General features: G+C 40.5%; 2 protein-coding genes across 3 annotated transcripts; one reads left to right on the top strand and one right to left on the bottom strand.

Moving 5' to 3' along the window:
* The first annotated feature begins 1893 nt into the window (after nucleotides 1–1893).
* krr1 (KRR1 small subunit processome component homolog) lies at nucleotides 1894–16294 on the top strand. Its single transcript, XM_086200940.1, has 10 exons — nucleotides 1894–2144; nucleotides 2807–2982; nucleotides 4383–4517; nucleotides 4626–4751; nucleotides 6408–6491; nucleotides 6678–6734; nucleotides 13574–13744; nucleotides 14046–14123; nucleotides 14242–14341; nucleotides 14445–16294. The coding sequence occupies exons 1-10, from the start codon at nucleotides 1973–1975 to the stop codon at nucleotides 14588–14590; spliced, it is 1245 nt and encodes a 414-aa protein (XP_086057066.1). The 5' UTR covers nucleotides 1894–1972; the 3' UTR covers nucleotides 14591–16294.
* glipr1a (GLI pathogenesis-related 1a) lies at nucleotides 13764–23590 on the bottom strand. Of its 2 annotated transcripts, XM_086200941.1 has the most exons (6): nucleotides 23364–23590; nucleotides 21257–21502; nucleotides 20956–21074; nucleotides 16710–16795; nucleotides 15428–15454; nucleotides 13769–15311 (listed from the first exon to the last, which is right to left on the bottom strand). In XM_086200941.1, exons 1-6 carry the CDS (start codon nucleotides 23532–23534, stop codon nucleotides 15136–15138), a joined length of 825 nt encoding a protein of 274 aa, XP_086057067.1. In that variant the 5' UTR covers nucleotides 23535–23590; the 3' UTR covers nucleotides 13769–15135. The 2 variants fall into 2 exon arrangements, with proteins under 2 accessions (XP_086057069.1, XP_086057067.1); XM_086200943.1 differs by lacking the exon at nucleotides 15428–15454 and having other exon boundaries at nucleotides 13764–15311.
* Nucleotides 23591–24879: the final 1289 nt, after the last annotated feature.

The following is a 24879-nucleotide window of genomic DNA, read 5'->3' as shown; positions in this document are numbered from 1 at the left end:
GGCAGGCTGGGATGTTGGCTTGTATCAATGACATGTTGAAAATGTTAGTGAATACTGGTGCTAGCTGGTCTGCACATGCCTTCAGCACTTTCGCTGGTACTCCATCCGGGCCCGTGTCCTTCCTGGGGTTGACGGCGCGAAGTACCCGTCTAACGTCCTCCATCCCCACAGTGAATGGGGGGCTATCAGAAGTCGTTGTGGGTTGGAATGGGGTGGTGTGGCTGAGTGCTGTGCCTGGGACTCAAAGTGAGCAAAGAAGCTGTTCAGCTCCTCTGCCAGTGCTCCGTCTGAGTCCGCAGCTGACACAGTACAGCCCTTGTAGTGATGGACTATCTGCTCTGCCACATCTGCCGGGGGTTGTTGAGCAATGCAGAGAGCCTGAAGGTACAGCTTGCATGTTCAGAGTACAACTTCCAGTCCAGCAGTGATGTTGTTGGTATCCTTCAGAGGATATGTGCAGAGATCCGTGGCCTCTTTGATCAAGTTGAGATATTCATCAGACTCCTTAATGTTGTGCCAGGGTCATCGGCTGAGGCAGAAAGAGGGTTCAGTGGGCTACAAAGGCTGAAGACATGGCTCAGAATACCATGACGCAATGTGTGGTTGTGTGTCATATTAAAAAACAAACAAAAAACTGGACATAATGGACAGAAAGGCAATTGCCAGAGTTTGTGTCCCACAGAGAATGTAGGAAGAACACTTTTGTTTTTTTGGAAAGGTAATGTGGGCAGTTTTTGTCAACTAAATTCTGTGTTAATAGTTTGAGGTTTTCACCCACAATTGTTTTTTAGGGGTGATGTTATTTTATTCGTAGTTTATTTTAGTTTTGTTTTTTTGAACATTAGAAAACCTTGGCTGCACGGTGGTGCACTGTCGCCTCACAGCAAGAGGGTTCCGGGTTCGAGTCCCGGCTCGGGCACGGCATCTTTCTGCGTGGAGTTTGCATGTTCTCCCCATGCCTGCATGGGTTCTCTCTGGTACTCCAGCTTCTTCCCACAGTCCAAAGACATGCAATTGTGGACTAGGCTGATTGAATACTCTAAATTGACCATAGGTATGAAAGTGAATGTGAATGGTTGTCTGTCTATATGTGTTGGCCCTGTGATGGACTGGCGACTTGTCCAGGGTGTACCCCACCTCTTCCCCGTAGCCACTGGGATAGGCTCCAGCCCCCCCCCCCCCCCGACCCTTAATAGGAATAAGCGGAAGACCATAAATGGATGGATGGATGGATGGATTAGAAAACCTACAATTAAACTACTTCTAAAAAAAAATGTCAATTGTTAAATTAAACATTGTGCAGGAGAGGTGGAAGCCAGAAAAGGCTTATGAAAATAGTGGTCATCTTCAAAGTCAAAAAGGATGATAAATAATAAAGTTCATATGATATTCAATAAGAGATTTTTTTTTTTTTAGCAATTTTCAGTTTTTTTCCCAACAAAGCTAGTTTAGATATTGGTTATACAGATACAGGTAATTCTTCCATCATTGTTCCAAATTGTTTCATAGTGACGGTCCTCAGTATTTTTAAAGTATGTTTGAATGTGGGAGGTGTGAGAACATGGAAGATGAATGTTGCGCATGATATAAATGACTGTCTGAGGAGAACTTTAAAAATCAGGAAAAATATTAAAATTGATAATAGATTCCATTTGTTTCAATAAATATTCCTGTTCATAGTGAATGACTCAGTTCAAAATGTCTGACTCTATGTTGGAAGAGCCTCTGAATACTGTCAGGGATCATTAATTTTGGAGAGGGAAACAGTCAAAGGCTTGCAGGATGTGGTGCTGTGTGCCACCCCTGGAACACCCCCTCTTTTAAATTCACTGCTCCACCCCTGGTTTGGTGTATTGCAAGTCGTTGTATTTTGCAAAACGTGTCAGGCTGAGCATGTACTTATAATTTTGCTAACCGTGTAATTTTTTTCATTTTATTTTAGACCGTAAGAAAAGACTAGCGTTTTTTGCAGATGGAGGGAAGCTTCACCGATGAGATTTACAGCATGCCGGAAAATGAGTTCCTAGACATCGAAGAAGAAAGTGAGCATGTCACTTCCGCTTCTGCAATGGCGTCTGGCAAGACGGCAGACAGCGTGAGCGAAAAACAAACTGGAAAAAGATCGAAAAAGACTAAAATTCAAGGCAAGTTATCGATGTTGCGAAGACAGCAAGTGTTACTGAATATCCGGGATCTGACAAGTTTAGTTTAAGTTTACGGAGTGTGAAGAAGTTTCGAACAATTTCCAACTGGCGTGTTAGCTGCCAGGTACGCATGCGCTAGCATCAGCGCTAACATGTCTTGTGCCGTCAACAGCAATTTGAAGAATCTCTAAGCTTAAATACATTTCTTCAACGTTGGCATGGTATAACGTTTTGAATTGACATTTATGGAGACTCCGGTTTAACTGAAGTTGTTTGTGATTTAGTAATTCAACGCTATAAGGAACGATTCATGAAACTTGTTATTGTGTAGAAAGGTGTTTCTGTTGGTTCAATGTTGCTTTAAAAAGGATTTAATCGGGTGAAATTCAAAGTTTGATATATCTGTGAACACTTACATTGCTTACTACCATACAACTTCACAGCAACACTGTCAATTTTGTCTTTTGATGATTTAACTTGTGAGCTCTGAAAAGTCGTTTTACCAGTAACTTGAATCATCAGAACCACAGGGATTTTGCCAGTGATCCATTGGTCATTTCCTTGATGTCAATGTGCCGAATATTAATGGTGGTCAACACAAATGTTATGCCACATGAAAAAATTTAGCCAACCAGTCTACAGTTATATTTTTGATCATGCAGACGATGAATCTGAGCTGTTGACTGTCCCTGATGGGTGGAAAGAGCAGCCATTCACCAAAGAAGACAACCCCCGCGGTCTACTTGAGGAGAGCAGCTTTGCCACCCTCTTCCCAAAATACAGAGAATTGTACCTGAAAGACTGCTGGCCTCTGGTTGAGAAAGCTTTAGGAGAAGCAGTAAGTTCACTAGCATATGCCAAATAATTCCATACACAACTTTATTTATGCATCTCATCATACCTGACAATCGGGGTGCAACGAAACAGTGAACTCATGAAGCAATACGAAATACGAAACAGGGCTCTCGATACAAAATACTCACAATTTGAAATCAAGATTAAAGAAAATCTGAAATGCAAAAGTGAAATAATCTATATTTTCTTCCTTAACATGCAGACATACAAGTTGTTGCTGTCAGTACAAAATTAAATTCTCTTTGCTCTGAAAAAACAAAATATTCGTATTATTTCCCTTATTTAGACTACAATGCAAATACAAACATAAAATTTCAATTAAAAAGTGCTTTTGTTGTAAACGATGAGGACAACTACATTCTTGAATGAAAAGGAAAACACATTAAATAATCCTCAAGGCTGCAGCCTAATCTAGATTTATAAATGTCGAACCTCAGTGAATTGTAATATTTAGCCTTCAACAGATGCATATTCCTCTATCATGCTACTAGTGCTCACTGCAGTAGGCGAGAGGGTAAAAAATCATCAGTATTAGTGGTGCGCGGCGCTGCTTTGCAGTTTTTTTACATTGTTTTTTTATTTCATGCATCTTTGATTTTATTTTGTCATTTTTTTATTTCGTGAAATTTTGTGACACAAAATTTCTTAACACCCCTACTCGACTTAGGTGACCATAATGTCTGTCATTATTTCTTTATTGTCAACCATCAGAGTTTGTGTTGTGATGTGATACTTAAAAAACTGGATAAACTAAGATTTAAGAGTTATTTAACTATTACTTTCAATTTTATCCACAAGCATTACTTATTTCCCAGAGCCTGAATATTGTCATGATTGCTAGATTTGTATTAGCAATGTTAAGAATTAGCCTAGTTCAGCTACATAATAATAAGAATACTTTATTAATCTCACACAGGGGAAATTTAGGCAGTTCCAGCAGCATTTACAGGGGAAAGAAAAAAGGATAATATAAACTAGTAGAAAGAAAAATGTTTATTAAATAAGAACCAAAAACTAAAATAAATAAATATGAATATGTATATTAGACACTTGACAGAAACAATATTTTTTAGCCCTGGATGTTCACAGCCGTGTGTGTGTGTGTGGGGGGGGGGGGGGGGTTTCCTATGGAAATCAATCACATTAGAAGCACCTTGGTCTTGTTGGTGTTCAGCAGCAGGTGGTTCTGCTCACACCAGTCTACAAAGTCCGTGATGACCCCTCAATAGATAGATAAAAGATAAAATGTCTCTTGTCAAGACTAAGTTGCAGGGAGGGGCCTAGTAGATCTTCATCTACTATTATCTACTTCTTCTATCATGATGATGCCTAGTCGTAGATCCGGTGCAACGACGTTATCACTCTGCTTTCTGTGACCTACAGCACATTAGAGCCTCTTTGGACCTGATAGAGGGAAGCATGACCGTTTGCACCACAAAGAAAACATATGACCCTTACGCTATAATCAGAGCCCGAGACCTCATCAAGCTGCTGGCCAGGAGCGTTCCGTACGAACAGGTGATGATGCTGACATTTCTGTAAGGGACTCACTGATGATCAGTGAAAGAGTGAAGTTCATGATTTCCTTGTAGATGTGGTGTGTTTTGTGTTGTTTTTCGCCTCCAGGCTGTCCGCATATTACAAGATGACACAGCTTGCGACATCATCAAAATCGGGACACTGGTGCGGAACAGAGAGCGTTTTGTGAAGAGGAGACAGAGGCTGATTGGCCCAAAAGGCTCCACCCTTAAAGTGAGTCCCCTCATCTTTCATCATATATCATTTACCTCCTGGGAAACATTAGCACACCACATTCTTTTCATCATTGCCCATTTTTAAACTATTGTACAGTTTTTCAGGTAAATCACATGCAGACTTAAGTCTAATAACACAGAGACATGTTCTGAGTTAGTCTTACCAGTCTGAAGCGACTCCTACCCACGTAGCCTTGCGTATAAAGTGAAACATTAAGCTGAGCTTTTGTGAAGTTGTGGTTGAATGGTTGCAGTTTGAATCTGTCTCCAAGACTTGTTGTTCTAAAAAGTTGGCTCGCTGGGTAAGATGTGATAGGAGACTTCTATTTTCCATCCATCCATCGTCATCTTCCACTTATTCTTCACTAGTAAGGGTCGCGGGGGGGCTGGAGCCTATCCCAGCATCTACGGGCGAGAGGCGGGGTTCACCCTGGACAGGTCGCCAGTCCATCGCAGGGCCAACATACAGAGACGAACAACCATTCACACTCACATTCATACCTACGGTCAATTTAGAGAATCCAATCAGCCTAGTCCCCAAATTGCATGTCTTTGGACGGTGGGAGGAAGCTGGAGTACCCAGAGAGAACCCACGCAGACATGGGGAGAACATGGAAACTCCACACAGAAAGATCCCGTGCCCGAGTGCTAACCACTGCACCACCGTGCAGCCGAGACCTCTATTTTGTTTTGTCTAAATAATAGAATCCCAAACTTGACTTGAACTGAATGAGAAACCCTCAAATATTATGTTGGATGTCATGTCATGCGTAGTTTGAAACATATAAATGAGTCGGGGGAGTTCACAAAACCATGTATATGATGGCATCATATTAAAAGATGCATTTTCAGGACAGCTTAAAATGAATGTTCAGTGCATCCATCAGATCACCCAATTTTAGCAGCAGTAGGCCAAGAAATGTATTATGTAGTGCTGGGTTGAAAGTATGCACAAAATATTCGGGTGGGGAAATTGGGTAAATATGTTGGCTATCTGTGATTGGCTGAATCATTCAGGGTCAGCCTGTTCAATTTGAAGCAGTAGAACTGGCATTTTGGCTTGTATAACATACTTTCTTGTGTTGATTTGGTTTAATGAAATTATTGTGCTATTGACTGGTGCTGAATCTCGGAATGAACAGCTCTGCAGTAGTTGGTAACATACATGTACAAACAAAAAGTTGCTTCATAAAGTTTTACCTTTACCTAAGGTTTAACCTTTCAGGTGGTTTGAAACCAAATATTGTTTGTTTGTTTTTTGTTCGTTTGTTTACCATTTAATTTTTTCTTAAAAATGTATTGACTTGCTCCCCCCAATTGTCTTAACATCATATTAACATGAATATGGACTCATTGATGTAAGGAGTGGCAAGGGAAACTACTTAACATTTATAACCTGTAAATAAAAAATGGTTGAGCAAATATTGAATCATTGATCGTGTTACACAGTAAGTTGAGCAGTTCATTCATAGTGATTTTTCCTGTGTCAAATGAAGAGGGAAATTTGAGACTGCACATATTTGAGTCTCTGGACATCACAGTGCATTTTATAATTTCCACCAGGTGGCAGTACATTTTCTGATATTGTTACTGAACTTGTGGATTGCCCGAAGAACATTGATAATATTTGACTGCCCTCCTTTTTCCTATCCAGGCCTTAGAGTTGTTGACCAACTGCTATGTCATGGTGCAGGGTAACACTGTGTCAGCCCTGGGGCCCTACAGCGGCCTCAAGGAGGTAAGAGCTTCTTGCTCTCTGCTTAAACTGAGCATCAGAGAAGCTTGCATAAAGTGATCTTGTAAAATGAATGTTTATTCAAATGAAATGTTGCAGAACTTTCACTTAAGAGCTGCCAGTCCTCCAAGATTTCATGTGACTGTGTAGAAGTATGGAGTTACTGATAATGATGTTGATGTTCTTCAGGTGCGCAAAGTAGTCCTGGATACAATGAAAAACATCCACCCCATCTACAACATTAAGGTAGGTTTATTCTCAGACCTGGTCTGTTCATCAAACGTCATTGTCGTAGCAGTGGCCCGATGAAGAAGAACTCCATCCTTGGTCTGGATATCCTGACCGACTACAATCTCTTTGGGTTTAAGAGCTGAGGGGCCTCAACCTGGAGCTGAGGGCACCAGACACCACCCCAGATGAGGATCCTTCATTATAGCACTAGTTTACGTAATGTGAACAGCCATGTTCTTGTTTTAGGGCTTGAATCTCTTGCCAAACAAACATGAATGAATACTGGCATGAATGTTGGGTCCATTATTGCCAAAACTACACTATATATCGTTGTTGAGTAATAATAGATAGAATAATCCATTTACTCATCAAAACAAAATAAAACAAAACAATTGTTCAGGGCTTCTTGGAATATTAGAGCAATTTTAATGCTAGGTTATCAAGATAATATGCTTGAGTTTGGCAAAGTCTCCTTGAAAAGTGAGTGTCATTGCAGTGTTGTTACCCTGACGGTTATCATACCGTGTGCACTTGCTTATTTACAGTATTCTAGATTAATATTGTTTTCAGACAATCAAGTTCATATCAGCTTTCATGTCTGGGAAGAGTAGGCCATTCAGGAGCTTTTTTCCTGGTTCATATTCAGATGCAGCTGTTCAAAAAGTAGTTGTGTAATACAATGATATTTCAGTGCAGCATGACAGTCTGCTACCATTATAACCCTAATCGTCATAGTTTGTTACATCCAGAGGTCCATTTCAGTGTAGTTAAAACTAGGGATGCACCAATCCACCTTTTTTGGCCACCGATCCGATACCGGTATCTGTTGTTTTAGTATCTGTTGATACCGATACAGAAAAAAAGGGGGAAAAAAGGCGCTGAATTACCAGACGGAATGCCTCACTGTGCGGAAGAGACTAGGATCATTCTTTGTTGCAAGCAACATCAGACTTGACATTACTTTCCTAATTTTGTAAAATAAATAACAATCAAATACAAATGTCATGATTTACTTTTTTAATAAATGTGCAACATTCAGGAAAAACACATTCCTGTAACCGTAAGATTTCAAAATCTGATATAATAAATAACCATATAGCTTCAATAGCTTTCTACAATTCTACAATTTCATTTAGCAGACGCTTTTGTCCAAAGCGACGTACAACACAAGCAAGAATTTAGACTTAATTAAGGAAAATAGCTTGATAAACTTTCAAAATAAACAGTAAGGTCTTTGCAGTGGTTTAGTGCGAAAATAAACACAAAAGCAGCTGAAAGGTGTCACTAGCTTGGTCAAACAACATAGAAAAACAAACAGGAACAGATATTTAAAATGGTCTGTAATTATGAACTCAAAATTCAATGAAAAATAAATAATAAAAAGGAGCTAAAACTGAGAAAGAAATACCTAGCTTCACTAGCTTGGTTGGTAGACATTCAAAACAAACAGGAATTGCAAAAGCACGGGAATAAACCACTAGCTTGGTAAACATTCATAATAAACAAAAAGAGGTAGTCCTTAACTTATCAAGTTTTTTTGGCCAGTAACAGACTCAGTGAACATTTGCTGTGTTGTGGCTGAAAGTCATATACCACTCAGTGTCAATGACCTACTCAAGCAGATTTTTCAAGCTCAGGCTTAAGCATCACTGGCAGGTTCTCAATTAGGAAAGCAAGCATTTCTGCTCTCTCGGCTGTGAGATTGGCTTTTCGCCCAGAATGGTGGCGACTGTGTTGAACAGCCTTTCACTTCTGACGCTTGTGCAAGGTGCACAAATGTATTTGAGGGCAGCAGCAACAAGAGTAGGGAACCGCTGGCGGTCTTCACAGTATTTGTATGGGTCTTGTGACAGGAATTGTGTCCTCTGTAGAGAAAATCCATGCACTTAAACGGCAGTGCCAGAGCAGCATGCTGCACCGGGATTTTCCTCACGCTCCCCCTGAATTTTTTCCAGTTCTTTCATTTCCCAATCGGGAAGCCATTACTGGTGGCTCCAAAGCCTCACCAGCTGTGGTCGTCCTCAAGTCTTCCTTCAGTTACTTGGCCAGTACATCATTCCCACACTTGGCATAATCTGCACTGGTAAAAAAAAATGTGAAAAAAAAATCAAACAACATTAGGGTTCATGTATAGACTCAACAGAGTAATAAATAAATACTTCCTAGAATAGAAATAAAATAACACACTCAAGTTATCCATACTTTAAATTTCAAATTTAAGTTATTAGTGTATAGTGTTATCAATAAATTATCAGTATTTCATACACTAATAACTTAATAAGATGAAAAAACACTATCAATGATAATGTGTGTCAATTAATCTTGTAAAATGTATATTAAATTTACATTGTTTCTCATAAAGAACATTTTAAAAACATATTGAACTTTTTCATTACACTCTTAATTTATTGAGCTCCATCTATAATGTAAATTTTATAGCCTCACCTGTCTTTATATCATGGGTCCAGGAGTGTGGAAAGTGCATACAGAGTTTCATCTTCCACAGTGTTAAAGAGGTTGTTGACAGCCTCTAAGAGGGTCTTTTTCATGGTATTAATCCCAAAGTCAGCCTCAGTTCCCATAATGAGCAGATGTTTGAGAATGGTCACACTTGGGATGACATCAGCAGTGGAGGCTGTGGCTGAGCTCACCTTTCTTGCTAACAAATGGTTCAAGACAGGTCATAGTGTTGTCAAGCAAGGCCCACTGGTTTGTGTGGTGGGTAGATCATGGTCGGCAGCATAAGCAGACAGTCAAGTCAGTTTTATTTATATAGCGCCAAATCACAACATAAGTTATCTTATGACTTTATAAGTAGAGCAGGTCCATACCCATACTCCTATGAATTTACAACCAACAATTCTCCATGAGCAAGCACATCCTGCAACAGCGGCAATGAAACCTTCCTTTTAACAGGCAGGAACGTCGGGCAGATCCAGGCTCAGTGGGGACAGCCTTCTGCTTTGACCGGTTGGGGGAAAGAGAGCAGGAGAGCAGGGCAGAGATAAAGACAGATCATGGCGAGAGACAGACATACAGAAGGAAAGAGTGGGACAGAGATAAAGAGAGAGAGAAAGGGAAGAGACTGAGGGACAGACGGGGACATGAGCAGGTGGTGCTACGGGTGGCAGCTTGAGCCTCTTCAGGTCTGTAGTCTCCTCCAGCAGCACCCGGGATCTGGGATGCAGGGAGCCAGAAGGCTCCGGAGAAGAAGAGGAGTTAGCAACACATACGAGTATGATTTATGTATGACACATATAGGAGGACAGAGAGGAGGAGAGAGAAGACCAGTGCACCATGGGAGATCCCCCAGCAGTCTAAGCCTATAGCAGCATATCTAAGGGCCAGCCTTAACAGCCCTAACTATAAGCCTGATCAAAAAGGAAGGTCTTAAGTCTGCTCTTAAAGGTAGAGAGGGTGTCTGCATCCCGGACTGAAACCGGGAGATGGTTCCACAGGAGCGGAGCCTGATAGCTGATGGCTCTGACTCCCATTCTACTTTTAGAAACTCTAGGAACCACAAGTAACCCTGCATCCTGGGAGCGAAGGGTTCAAGCTGGATAATAGGGGACTATGAGCTCTGTCAGGTATGAAGGAGCCTGACTGTTGAAGACTTTGTATGTTAGAAGGAAAATTTTGAATTCTGTTCTGAATTTGACAGGGAGCCAATGCAGAGAGGCCAGTACAGGAGAGACATGGTCTCTTCTACTAGTTCTCGTCAACACGCGGGCAGCAGCATTTTGGACCAGCTGGAGAGTCTTTAAGGACCTACTGGTGCAGCCTGATAGGAGGGAATTGCAGTGATCCAGCCTGGAAGTGACAAAAGCATGGACTAATTTTTCTGCATCTTTTTGTGACAGGATGTGTCTGATCTTAGCAATGTTACGTAAATGAAAGAAAGCAGTCCTAGAAATTTGCTTAAAGTGGGAGTTAAAGGACAGATCCTAATCGAAGAAAACTCCTAGGTTCCTTATGGTAGTGCTGGGGGCCAAGGTAATACCTTCCAGGGTACCTATCTCCGTAGATAGGGTGTCTCTAAGATGTTTTGGGCCCAGCACAATAACTTTAGTTTTATTTGAGTTTAATAAAAGGAAATTATGGGTCATCCAAGTTTTCATCTCCTTAAGACAGTCCTCCAGTATAGTCAGCTGATTTATTTCATGTGGATCCATTGATAAGTACAGTTGGGTATCGTCTGCAAAACAGTGAAAATTAATCGAGTGTTTCCTAACAATGTGACCGAGAAGAAGCAGGTATAGGGTGAAGAGGACTGGTCCAAGCACAGACCCTTGTGGAACACCATAGCTGACTAGTGTTTTCAGAGGGTTTATCATTAGTTAGTACGAATTGAGATCAACCTAGTAAATATGACCTGAACCAATTTAGTGCAGTTCCCTTAATGCCAATGACAAGTTCCAGTCTCTGTAGAAGGATATGGTGGTCAATAGTGTCAAAAGCTGCACTAAGATCTAATAAGACCAGCACAGAGACCAGTCCCTCATCTGGTGCTAGTAGGAGGTCATTGGTAACTTTGACTCGTGCTGTTTCTGTGCTATGATGAAACCTGACTGGAAATCCTCTAATAAGCTGTTGCTGTGGAGAAAGTCATAGAGTTGTTTAGCAATTGCTTTCTCCAGGATTTTAGAGAGAAAAAGAAGATTTGATATCTGTCTGTAGTTGGCCAAAACTTCAGCGACACATTGATCATGTCCAAGAGATGGGTGCTAACAAGGGGTAGAGATTCTTTAAGCAGCTTAGTTGGTATGAGGTCTAGGAGACAGGTAGACGGTTTAGAGGAGGAAATTATTGTACTTCGCTCATGAAGGCTAACGGAAGAAAAACTGTCAAAGTTTATGTCTGGTCCTCCAGCAGCCTCTAAGGCTTCTGAGGTTATAGGTGCCATGTTGTTAGCAGATGGCAGGAGGAGATGAATTTTCTATCTAATAAGGAGAATTTTGTCATTAAAGAAGTCTGTGAAGTCTTTGCTACCCAGGGAAACAGGAATACTTGGTTCAGTAGAGCTGTGGCTCTCTTTCAGTCTGGCTACAGTACTGAAGAGGAACCTGGGGTTGTTCTTCTGCTCCTCCATTAGTGCCGAGTAGTAGGCTGCTCTCGCTATACAAAGGGCTTATAACTTTTAAGGCTGTCTTGCCAGACTACATGTGACTCCTCCAGTTTGGAGGAGCGCCATATTGTCTCTAGTTTCTGGGTTTTTTGTTTAAGCTGTCTGGTTTCGGAATTGTACCAAGGTGCTTGTTTCCTTGGATTTATAGATTTCTTTTTTAGTGGGGCAATTGAGTCCAAAGTTGTTCTTAAGGTGCCTCCTGCACTATCGATGAAATGATCAATTTGGGAGGGACTAAAGTTTACATCGGCGTCCTCTGTTACAATGGGACATGATACGGAATTTAGTGCCAATGGAATCACTCCCTTAAATCTGGCTACAGCCTGATCAGACAAACATCTGGAAACTACAGTTTTCCTGAGTGGAGTGTAGTCGATTCGTACAAATTCAAAAGTGATTATTGATGGTCAGACAAAAGCGCGTTCTGTGGAAATAATTATGAAAAAATGTATCTGTTTTAAGAACTAAACTGGATATAAACTCTGAGAATTCAGATAAGAATTCTGAGTAAGAACCAGGACGGCTGTGCACTATAATAAATAAAAGTGGCTGTCGACTTTGCCTCTGTTCCAGCAGACTCCCTATCATAATGTAGGTGCTATTCCGCTGGGTTTTGACGTCCTGCCGAAGGCGTTTTGGTTGCATGTTCAACTCGAGCTGGATATCTTGGAGCCGTGAATATGCAAGTGGAGAATGTTTAAAGTGTCCAACAATCTGTCTTCCACTCGCAACAGCATCACTCACAGTCCGTTGTATTAGAAGTCCCTCGTTGACTACAAGTTGCATCATGTGTACAAAGCAGCCTGAACTACGCACTCCCATGCTGTTCATCGCCTTTCTCATGTTGCTGGCGTTGTCCCTCAGAATAACATGGACTTTGCTCAGCGGAATTTGCCACTTGTCAAGCATTTCCTTAAGACAGGGAGTTAATTTATAAAAGGAGTACACAAGAGTGTACTCCTTTTGAGAGTGACTCCAGCCCATTTCAGAAGTGGAAAGGGGAAAACTTCAGCTTTGAGTCAATTACTAGGGTATAGGAGTAGTTTTTAGACAAACAAAGCTATTTTTTGTCAAACATGGCACATTGTTTGCAAAGGATCCACGGATGAAGAAACTCAGTGCTCCACACAGTCCACAGGGAGTTGTCTTGGGACTAGTACTGCATACTAAATATGTGTATATAATCATTTCCACATTATTTGAGCACTACTGTTTTTCTTTGATATATTCTTTATTTGTGCATGATACATCTGCAGTATTCTATCTGTCCTCACATATCCAACATCAATGCTACTGCAGGGTGAGTCTCGAAGTTTGATGAGCCCTCTTTCTGAAACCAGCCCCTGGATTTGAAATTGGCAGGCCATCAATTATCCTCATCAAATAATCAAATAGAATATACAGTGTTGCCATGACAGTGTTGTCGTAATGACAGTGATAGTATACATGCATTTTTTTCTTGTCAGTGGCATGTACCATGACAGTACAGTCTGAACATATGCTTCATTATACAGATGAAATACTGTCATCTGTTTGGATGTTATCCAAGAGTGAATCACAGATTTTGGTGAAGTTCTCTGTATCTGATTTCAAATGTTAATTGTTCTGTGATACATGTGGCTTTTAATCACTATGATTCAGTTTCATTAACTTCAACAAATTGCCACATTTTTTCTTTAATTTTCTGTCCTCCATCTCTTCTGAATTGTCTTGCTGCTGACACCATTAGACACTGATGATCAAACGGGAGCTTTCCAAAGACCCTGACCTGCGGATGCAGAGTTGGGAGCGCTTCCTGCCCAAGTTTCGCCACAAGAATCTGACGAAGCGCAAGGAGCCTAAGAAGAAGAGCGTGAAGAAAGAGTACACACCGTTCCCTCCAGCACAGCCAGATAGCAAGGTAGGTGTTTGTGGTGAACATCCATCCATACGTTCATTTTCTGTACCGCTTGTCTGCTAAGGTTCACAGGGGGTGGCACAGAATAGTAGGTATACAGCAGTATTATACAGTATACGTTGTCATTAGCCCCTTTAAAAACACTCATGAAAAGTTCCACTCCAGCAGGTGTTTATGGTCATGTTAATATACATAAACAAACTTCTACACTGGTGGTGTTTGGACTTTAACATTTATACAAATCTGGACATTTAAACATCCCTTTAGTATTCTTTAATTGTATCTTTTAATTCTATCTGTGTAGGTTGACAAAGAGTTGGCCACTGGAGAATATTTCCTGCGTGATAGTGTGAAAAAGAGGAAGAAGATGGAAGAGAGAAAGGTAAATTTAATTTGCATTCTTTTTGTGTTACATTTTATTTAACAGCAGTTGTGAAAACGTACTCATCTGGTTATAGCAAAGGGGAACTATAACATTATGTAACACTCATCTTCCTCAGGTCAAACAAGAAGAGTTGCTGACAAAAAAGCAGGAAGACCGCAACAAGGCTTTCGTCCCTCCAAAAGAGAAACCCCTGATGAAGAAGACGACCACTAAAGGTAGAAGTAAAGCAACTTGCCAAGAATTTCTACAAGAACAAAGCATGCTCATTTCACTCTGCATCTTGATCTTTTTGTTGTTGTTGTTGTTTTAACTTCACAGCTCTGTCAGAAGGTAAATTGGATATTGAGGCCTTCAAGGAAAAAGTGAAAAAAGCCACAACTAAGAAACTCGGTGCTCCACCACTGAACATGACTCCTTCCAGCAGCAGCACCAATAAGAAGAAGAAAACAAAAAACAAAGGCTGACCCTCATAAATGTTTTTATCGTGTGACATGTTTTTTGTTGGGCAGTGTCAGGAATGTAAGCACACAGGAGCATTGGTTATCATGTATGGAATGTGTGCTTCCCAAGAGATCAATGAATTTTGACAACATTATAAAGAACTGAAGTTTGTTACGGATAACTTACATCAGTACTAACCTATTGTATAGATTTTGTAAATGGTCAGTATTTGCATTTTTCCACATTTATTGCTGATATGTGTTGAGGAGGCTTAAGACTGAAATGAAGTTTGTTTTTCAACAATAATATTTTACTTGCACACTTTGCATCCTGATCTCCCTGTACCACTGCTTCATTGAAGTGGGGAGTGTGTCACGACACTTTTATAGCATAAACACCTGACTGGGATCCTAAAATAAAGATAATTTTTGTCAGCCTATTGAAATGTTTCATGCTATGTTCAGAAATTGAAATGAACAGTTTAGAACATTAACAATGCATTTTTTCTAAGAGTCTTAGGAGGTTTACACGATGGAAAGTGTACTGTCAGATGCAGTGATCTCCAGCTCTATTCATAGCAGAAGACATTGGGATAAAAGCGATGGACTGTGTACGCTGCCATGAATGTGCAGATCACAGCAATGGGTCGCACGATCAGAACAGCCACATATCCGGAGCGAGTGGCCTGGTGAGTGGAGCCAGTGGACATAAGTGCAGGGTCCCAATCTGTGGTCCAGTTGTAACCTTGAAAAAACAAGTTACAATGATATAGTTTAAAGGCATCTCATTTATTCACTAAAAAGTGAAATGAGTATTTGTGCATTTCTAATCTGATGGACTGTAGGTGTAGTGATACACACGTTTCTGTGAATCCCGTTCTGGGCTTTCTGCAAGGACATTGAAACAAATATTTCACAACTGCTGCATTAAGACTTGAAATTTATTGGATGGATTGCTGAGAAGTTTAGTACAGGGTTTCATATGGAAGTGCATCCCTGCCAGTCACAGAAAAAGAAAACAGCCTTGATAAAAATATTCTCATGGTAAATCATTTTTATTGTATGAGTTCATGTCAGAATTGTAACTTTAATCCATTGATTTTAAAACTGTCCAAGCTCCCTCAAGAATGCAGAATGTATGCAGAGAATCCCAGAAATATTTTTATGAAAATGAAATGTGTCCAAGACTCTTAAAAAAAAAGGAATACTCCCAAAACAGTAATTTTTTAAAATTAAAACATGTAAACCAAATTGTAATTCACATAAATTTGATGGTAAATGGACTCAATTTTTTATAGCGCTTTTCTACATTCGCGGCACTCAAAGTGCCTTACAGTGTCATCTCATTCACCCATTCACATACACTTATGGTGGAGGCTGCCATGCAAGGCACCAACCTACTCAACAGGCGCTATCATGGGTCCAGTGTCTTGCTCAAGGACACTTCGACATGGTCACCGGGGTTGAGGATCAGACCAGCGGCCCTTCGGTTGCTATACGGCCACTCCACCCCTGAGCCATGCCGCCCTTGTCGATCTTGTAATAATTTTGTGGCCAACCACTACATCGTCCACCACAGTTTGAGAATTACTGATTTAGAGCATACCCTAGGTGTACGCATGTTACCTTTGATACATATTAATGTAATGCAATAAGTAATTTGCAAATCTGTACAATGCACACATACTGATTCATTGTTTTGTTTTAGTTTCAACCGGCACTTTTGTCAATAAACCTGTTGGTAACTACATTCAGAGTCTGGATAACAGTGTGGTATTTAGTAGTTTGTAAAACATGCACCCCTCCGAGGACATCACATTCTATCTCATAAGTGTCACGTTCAGTATTTTGATTCATGTTGCTCAAAGGATGAATTGTTATAACTCTGGACATCTACTTTTAATTTTTTTTAAATTTTGTTCAATGTTTTGGATTATAGCTGAATCATAACTCTAATTACTATCACCCGAACAGTTTTACTTTCATGCTTATTATGGCCTTATGTTACACCACAACATAATTTAACATGATGTTGCAAAAACATCAACATAAGCATAAGCCTTAGATTACATTAAAGCTGCACTAAGTCAAAATATATAAATATATTTCATTTATTTCATCACGAAGTAGGCGGAGGACTCACGGCAGAGATTCTCCTTGCAGGCCCCTTCACATCCAGAGCAGGCTTGCCCTTGAGATTCATATGGTTGTCTTCCATTCACATTCCCCCTGTACAAGAGCCATCATTACAGTTAAAATCTGTAGATGTATTAATGTTTTTTTTTATTTTAGATAATACATTACAGCCCTATGTTAAATTGCTGTACACAAATGCCCCAATATGTCAATTCTGTTGTCCATGTCCACTGGATGTTAAGGTTGTGTATGACTTATATTCCACAACAAAAATATGCTGAATATTCATATATTTGACATGCCACAAATCCGGCTCATAGAACCACCCTTAGAATCTGATTTAAAAATTACCCTTCCAACATCACATGTGGAAAGTGCCCTCTCGTATCAAACTTTGCACATACATCATTGTACACAATATTTGACTTAAGAAAAAAGTTTTGACTTTCATATAGTTTCTAGGTGTATTTTCAGATGTGAATTCATACACATTTGGTAGGCATTTAAGATTTTTCTGCATAGCTTTATAAATTTGATATTGAAATGTATTGAACATGGATAACAGGATAAAAAAAATCTGTATTCTTGACTCAAACAAGTCAACACAATGAAAAAATTCCATAATATAAAAGGTTAAAATCACATTCCATAAATAAGTACACACCAGCTTTACAGTTATACATGGCATCCTTTTGTGAACAAATTTTAACCAACCTTGATTTGTTCTCATAAGATTGGTTTCAACTAAAGTGGCAAGAAAAAGTATGTGAACCCTTTGGGCTTTCTTGGATTTCTGCATAAATTGGTCATAAAATGTGTTCCGATTTTAATTTAAGTCACAACAATACAATCGTACATTCTCCTAAAGTAATACTCCACAAAAAATTGTGTTTTGATTTTTGTTTATTGAACACAAGATGTTAACATTCACATTACAGGGTGGAATAAGTATGTGAACCTTAACATTTAGTAACTGGTTGACCCTCCTTTTGCAGAAATAACCTCAACCAAATATTTCCTATAGTTGCAGATCAGACCTGCACAACGGCCAGGAGGAATTTTGGACCATTCCTCTTAACTGAATTGTTTCAGTTTCAGTTCAGTTCAGCAATATTTTTTGGTTGTCTGGTGTGTATGGCTCTCTTGAGGTCATGCCACAGCATCTCAATGGGGTTGAGGTCCGGACTCTGACTTGGCCACTCCAGAAGGCATTACGCCTTCTTCTGTTTGAACCATTCTGTTGTTGATTTACATGTATGTTTGGGGTCGTTGTCTTGTTGCATCACCCATCCTCATTTGAGCTTCAGCTAGTGGACAGATGGTCTTATGTTTTCCTGCAAAATGTCTTGGTACATTTTGGAATTCATTTTTCCATTGATGACAGTAATCCGTCCAGGCCCTGAGGCTGCAAAACAGCCCCAAACCATGATGCTCCCTCCACCATATTTCACAGTTGGGATGATGTTCCGATGCTGGTGTGCTGTGCCACACATAGCGTTGTGTGTTCCTTCCAAATAACTGAATTTTTGTTTCATCTGTCCAAAGAATGTTGTCCCAGAACTGCTGTGGAATATCAAGGTGGTCTTTTGCAAACTTTAGACGTGCAGCAATGTTCTTTTTTGTCAGCAGAGGTTTCCTCCGTGGTGTCCTCCCATGAACTCCATTCTTGTTCAAACTTTTACGTACTGTGGAGGTATGAACAGAAATGTTTGCATGTGCCAGAGATGTTTGTAAGGCTTTGGCTGATGCTCGAGGATTCCTTCTCACCTCACTGACCATTCTGCGCTGTGCTCTTGCGGTCATCTTTGCAGGACGACCGCGCCTGGAGAGAGTGGCAACTGTCTTGAACTCCCTCCATTTGTAGATGATCTGTCTAACTGTTGAGACATGGCCATCAAGGCTTTTAGAGATACTTTTGTATCCCCTACCAGCCTTATGTAGCTCAACAATTCTTGCTTGCAGGTCTTCAGAGAGCTCTTTCGTGCGGGGCATGATTCCCATCAGACAATGCTTCTTCTGAACAGCTATTTCAAAACTAGTGTGAGTTTTTATAAAGGCAGGGCAGCTTGAATCGACTCCTGCAAACTTGTCACACTAATTGAACTCCACGTTGGATGACACCTGACTCAAATTAGCTCTTGTAGAAGTCATTGACCCAGGGGTTCACATACTTTTTCTACCCTGCACTGTGAGTTTTTTACATTATGTGTTCAGTGAAAAGATGAAAATATAAAATTTTGTGCCGTATTAGTTAAAACAGAAGTTGTTTATCTATTGTGGTGACTTAAATGAAGATCAGGCCACATGTTATGCCAATTATATGCAGAAATCCAAGAAATCCCAACCTGTTCACATACTTTTTCTCGCCACTGTACATACACATTGTGCAATACAAGTTCACACATGTTTTGTGTGTGCTTTTTTGCTCATCTCACATTCCAAACATTTTATCCATCCATCCATCCATTTTCTTCTGCTTATTCCTGTTAAGGGTCGGGGGGGGGGGGGGATGGAGCCTATCCCAGCAGCTTTTGGGTGAGAGGGAGGGTAATAATAATAATAATTTAATAATAATAATATTTGCTACTTGTACAGTGCTTTTCATGACACTCAAAGATGCTTTACATGGTGATCAGGAAAAGTAAATAGATAAACAGAAAAATAATAAATAACCAGTGATGGGAATAACGGCGTTAAAATAAATGCCGTTACTAATGGTGTTACTTTTTTCAGTAACGGGTAATCTAACTAATTACTTTCTCTATCGTTACAACGCTGTTACCGTTACCAACACGCCATTACTATGCATTACTGAAGCTACTCATTGAAGCTGTCATCCGACTCAGCTCACTCAGACACATGAGGCACAAATGCGTGTGTTTTTTTCTCCTTTGGTGAGTAGTTACCTTTCCTGGTAACTAGTTACTTTCATAGTGGAGTAACTCAGTTAATAACTCAGTTACCGTTTGGGAGAAGTAACTAGTAAATATAACTAACTACTTTTTCAAAGTAACGTGCGTAACACTGTTAATAACTAAATAAAGGAAACAGATAAGGCATGACTAGGGGAGACTGTCAGTGACTGAAAGACATTGAGTAGTTTTTTTGAATATGGAGAGAGAGGAGGAGTCTCTGATGTTTTAGGGAGTGAGTTCTAGAAGGTGTGAGCAGCGACAAAGAAGGCATTAGCAGAACCAAGTGTGCGGATGGGAGTGTGTTGATGGAGGAGCTCAGTTAAGTATGTTGCGGCCAGGTTATTAAGGGCTTTGTAAGTCAGGAGGAAGATCTTGTAGTGAATTAGTGATGGGGAGCCAGTGGAGCTTGTGGAGGATGGGAAAACACGGTCATGGGTCTGCCAGTGGGTGAGAAAAGGAGCTGCAGAGTTTTGGATGTGTTGGAACTTATTGAGATTTTTTGATGATTAACCATCGATGGTGAAACTACTAAAAAAGTCCAGATGCGAGGAAATAAAGGCATGTGTGAGGATTTCTGCAGCTGTGGAGGAGAGGGATGGATGGAGGCAGGCAATATTCTTGAGGTGAAGGAGGCTGTTTTTTTGTGATGTGTTTAATGTGTTGGTGGACAGAGAGGTTTTGGTCACTTCAGATATCAGTGGAGGTAAGTACTGTGGATTCATTGAACTTGAGGGTGAAGTTGTTGGTGGAGTTGGTGAATGATTTTGGTCATTGCAGATGGTCCTTTAGTGTATGATACAAACAAATTTAATGATTGGTCAGTACCTCCAGTGTGAGCCCAGGTTAAGAGTTCTTCTAAATGACACTAAAAATACCTGTGATATTAACCATAGAAGTTTGAATATTTCCAATCTGTATATCAAGTTATCAAGCACCCCAGTAACCAAGGGCGACAGCATCCTTCAACGTTTATGGCTGGCACAACTAACAATTATTACTGTATGTAAATTCTCTTGGGCTGGAAATTAGCTACAGATTGTAAATGGTGCTTGTTAAGATATTTATATTTGAAATCTGTTATTTCTCACTTATTGCTAACTTGGATGCAAATTTAATGCATTTTAGCCTTCAGATATGGGCCCTGGACCAAGGATGGTGATGTATTGAGTAAAATTAAACCACAGAGTGGGTATGAAAAGTGATAATGTCATTCAGCCTAACACTGATGCTTATCTATGTGTTTTGAAGTTTTTGGGCAACAGTGGAACTCTGGATCCTTCAAAAGGGTACTTCTGTTTTGATGTCAGCCTTGTAGTTTTGTAGATGTGATCAACTTACGCTGGAGCGTAGTTACAAACAAAAATGATTCCTTGTCTAGTAGCAAATTTGGTTTTTTTGACACCATGTGGGCATAGCTGGGCAGCACATCCAACCTTGTAGCTACTGGCCCAAACAACCTGCAGACAAAAAAGAATGGTTGAATTGTGCAATGCCCACAAAATGACAAAACATGTAGTAGTTCCTCTTTTTGACTGGCATTAAGAAATAACATCATATACAGGAAAACAATTCTACAAAAATGTGTACGCACAAAATAGCACACATGCACACACAAACACTCACTCTCTCATTCACTCACCTGTGTATAGTGGCCACAGTAATCGGAGCAAATATTCTCTTCATAGTTGTAGGCAAGTTTTTCTTTCACCCAGCTATCATTTATTACTCGCCTAACATTAAATGTTGGGGAGCCTGCCCACAGGTTCTCTCCTACTGAGGGAAAACTGGGATGCACACGCTGGACATCAATGAGAAAGATGTTGTGTTCAAACACGCAGTGCCTTGCCCATGCTCTGGCAGTGACAGCCAAAGCTTCATCCCATGTCTAAATGAACACAGAAATCAAATAGAGAGAGAGACAGACAGACAGACAGACAGACAGCATAAAAATTTTCACCTCCTCCTTGTAGCCTTTGGTTTATATTGGTTCATATAGTTTCTTGCATATGTCATTCCTGATGTTGCTGTTGCTTGGGATTGCTACATCCAGCACCACTACTTTCTGCTGTTTGTTCATCAACATGTTTTCTGGTTATCATTTTGTCTGTCTGGACCTGGAAGTCCCACAGGGTCTTAGCTCAGTCATTCTCAAACACCTTACGAGGGGTCTTTCATTCTTACCTTTGCATTTCAGCCCACACTCAGTGCAAATGTTCCTGTACACTATGCCAGCCACTTGGTTATGGTGTTACATTGCACTCTTCCTGCTTGCATCTTACTATATGCTTACTATATGCTGAAATGTCTCTAGACCCTGGCCTCTATCCATCTTGTACTAAATGCCTGCTCTTGTGCCTGAGTAGTGCCTCTGTGCTCTCTTTCAGTCTTGCCCTCTCCAGCCACTTCATATCAGCCACTTCTTCTACCTCCATATAGCTGCATGATGGTTCATTCTCCTCTGTATCGTCAATTGTCTTTGGAAGCCATCTTCCTGATGTATTCGTGGATCTTTATTGTTTTGTCCTGAACAGTGGCTTTGATGGTCATTCCTCAGTCTCAGTGTATAGTCTCAGGGTGCTGGACTTGGGATAACACCTTAATGCATGGTGAGGAGCCTCCTTGTCTTGATATCAATGGCTTCTATCGCCTCCTTTGGCCAGCTTACGATACCAACAGGATATCTGTTGACTGCCAGGGCATATGTGTTGATGGCCCAGACCAGCTGACTTCTCACAACCTGCCTTACTCTGTGGAGGTATTAAGCTGATGCTGACTCCCTTGCAGCCTCATCATAGTTTCCATTTTCCTGTGAGCCAAATCCAAATGATCCTGCGATAAGGCATGGGTGTTTTTTGGTTCTAGCTTTGATTGACATTGATGTAACCAAAAACATATATGCTCCAATTATATGCAACCCATTTCTGCAAGAAAAAGGTAACCTGCTCTTGAGGGACAGGAATTAGCAAGACTGAGAGATAGACAGAGACAGAGAAAGAGATAGATAGAAGTAAATAGATGAGAATTGATTGAATACATAAATGTGCTGCTAAACAAATGTGATGCACCAAAAACAAAATGGAAAAAAAAACAGAAAAAATCTTAAATGGGAATGAGGCCACTCAACTTTTGTTTGGTAGGTTTGAAAATTCACATTATATGGATGTGTGCGGTGAAAAAACTGTATGAGATTGTATCTGTACACCCCTCAATCCTTAGGGTAGTTTAGGCAAATAAACAGTTCCATTACTAAATGTATGTACATGGACATTTTGGAATTTACATTGACAAATAAGCCTTTGAATTTTCTGTTCTCTTGAAAGAATGATGTGGTATAGTATATTCCCTAGTCACACATTAAGTGTGCAAAAAGCTTACTGTCACTTGAAAAGATGATTGATTAAATACCTACAGTAGCTGGAGATTAACTAAAGTAAAAGCTGCTTGTGTCTGATTTACGCATTTTACAGTTGAAGGTTGTGTAAGAGGATGTTTCAACACAGCTTCCTCCAGTCTGAACTCTATGACTGCTCCACTTTAAAGTATAATTTAGTAAGTGGTACATATTCATGTGTCAAAGTCTAGTGGGCATCATGGGAAATATTTGCATCTTGAGAAAAAATAAAACGAGCTCTGTCTGCAAGTTAATAACTCCAACAATGAAATGAGAATTTTATTCAGATCACCTGATCATGTCATGCCCGAACATCAGACAGAAAGCAAGAAAGAGAAGAGCTATCCCTGCTTACCATGTACAGCATGTTGCTTGCAGGTGGACTGACCAATGAACGTGCCCTGTTGTGCTCCTGCACACATTCTTCAATGAACTTCCCATTAGTGATACCTGGAAGCGCACCTGAATGCACCCCAGATTCCAGGACCACCCAGGTCAACAATAATATCTGCCCTATGTACTCCATGCTTCACAGGGTAACGCTAACAGGCCATCAATGGCATGAAAAGTCAGTGTGGTTTGAGAAGTGCTCTCAATTTTTTTTAAGGAAATTACACACCCAACAGGAAGAGGATGTAAGTAGTAATATGACGGCACCTTAGCGCGTGCATGTGAAAACATTTGCGCGTGCATGTGAAAACGCGTCCTCGTGCACGTGCACCGCCGCGCTAAAAGGGGGCGTGTCAGTTTCCTTCCGGAAATCTCAAACACTGGGATTCTGTAGCTGCACCTGCCATGCATCATGCCCCGACATGTTCCGGCATACGTCCGGAGTTTGCTGGCTGTATCATACCGGTTTCGGACCAGGTGTAGACCGGAGGACTCCAACCCCTGTTTTTTTCCGGCGAAATCATGGACATGGCTCAGGTTAACGGTAAGTTTTTCCCTACTGCCTATTTGTTTTAATGCGTTTGTGGTTTTTTCTTATATTTATGTGCGCTCAAACGTGTCTGTTTTCTCTTTTGCACCAATGTGTGATATTATTAAACGTGTCTGATGTAGACGTAATTAGGGGTGTGTGACCAGATGCCCTGCATGTTGTGTGCGTGCGTGCGTGTGTGTGTGTGTGTGTTTGTCGAGGTAAGTTTTTCAGACGCTAAAAGTCATCGACAGTTATTACCGCAGCATAGCGTCAGGACCTGGATACTGGACCAGCTGTGTGGAACGCCGCTTGATTTCAAACACATGGCAGGCAAAGTGAGGTTATTTTCGATGTGGGTGTTTTGTTCTTGTTTTTCCCTGTAAACTCTGAAGAGTTAAATAAATATCAACCTTTTTTACACACTATGTGCATTCTTGTTTTCTGTGATGACATGATCTTAAAGGGGTCAGTGTGATCAAATCTGAAAATGTAATTAAACATGAGTATCTGTTTGTAAGGGGTTCTGTAGTAACCCATTCTGGCTAAAATATTTGATTATGCAAAATACTGCATTTAAAAGAAAACTCAAGCCCGGACAAGTCAAGACATACCGCTGACAGCGTTTCCTCTATCTCGCCTAGCATCGATGTGTGATATTATTAAACGTGTTTGATGTAGACGGAATGAGGGGTGTCTGACCATTTGCCCCGGTCAGGTGGCAGGGCTCCACCCGTTTTTCATTTATTAGTATGGTTTAACCACAGTGGTTCAGGAGGTCAAACAGTTTGTGTAACCGGCCTACGCGGTGCACAAGCACAGAGGATCGTGATCCTGACTTTCCTTATTGCTGGGAGAAATAATGGCTGATTGCACCGGAGCAACTCCGTATATATTAGTCACGTTTACATGCAAACTTTTTCTTCATTCTGATTGAAATTGTTCCTATATA

Source organism: Aulostomus chinensis, chromosome 4 (genome assembly GCF_037954235.1).
Source record: "Aulostomus chinensis isolate RoL2024-O1b breed Wild chromosome 4, RoL_Achi_v1.0, whole genome shotgun sequence".
NCBI classification, from domain to species: Eukaryota; Metazoa; Chordata; class Actinopteri; order Syngnathiformes; family Aulostomidae; genus Aulostomus; species Aulostomus chinensis.
This window is presented reverse-complemented; position numbering and strand designations above follow the sequence as displayed.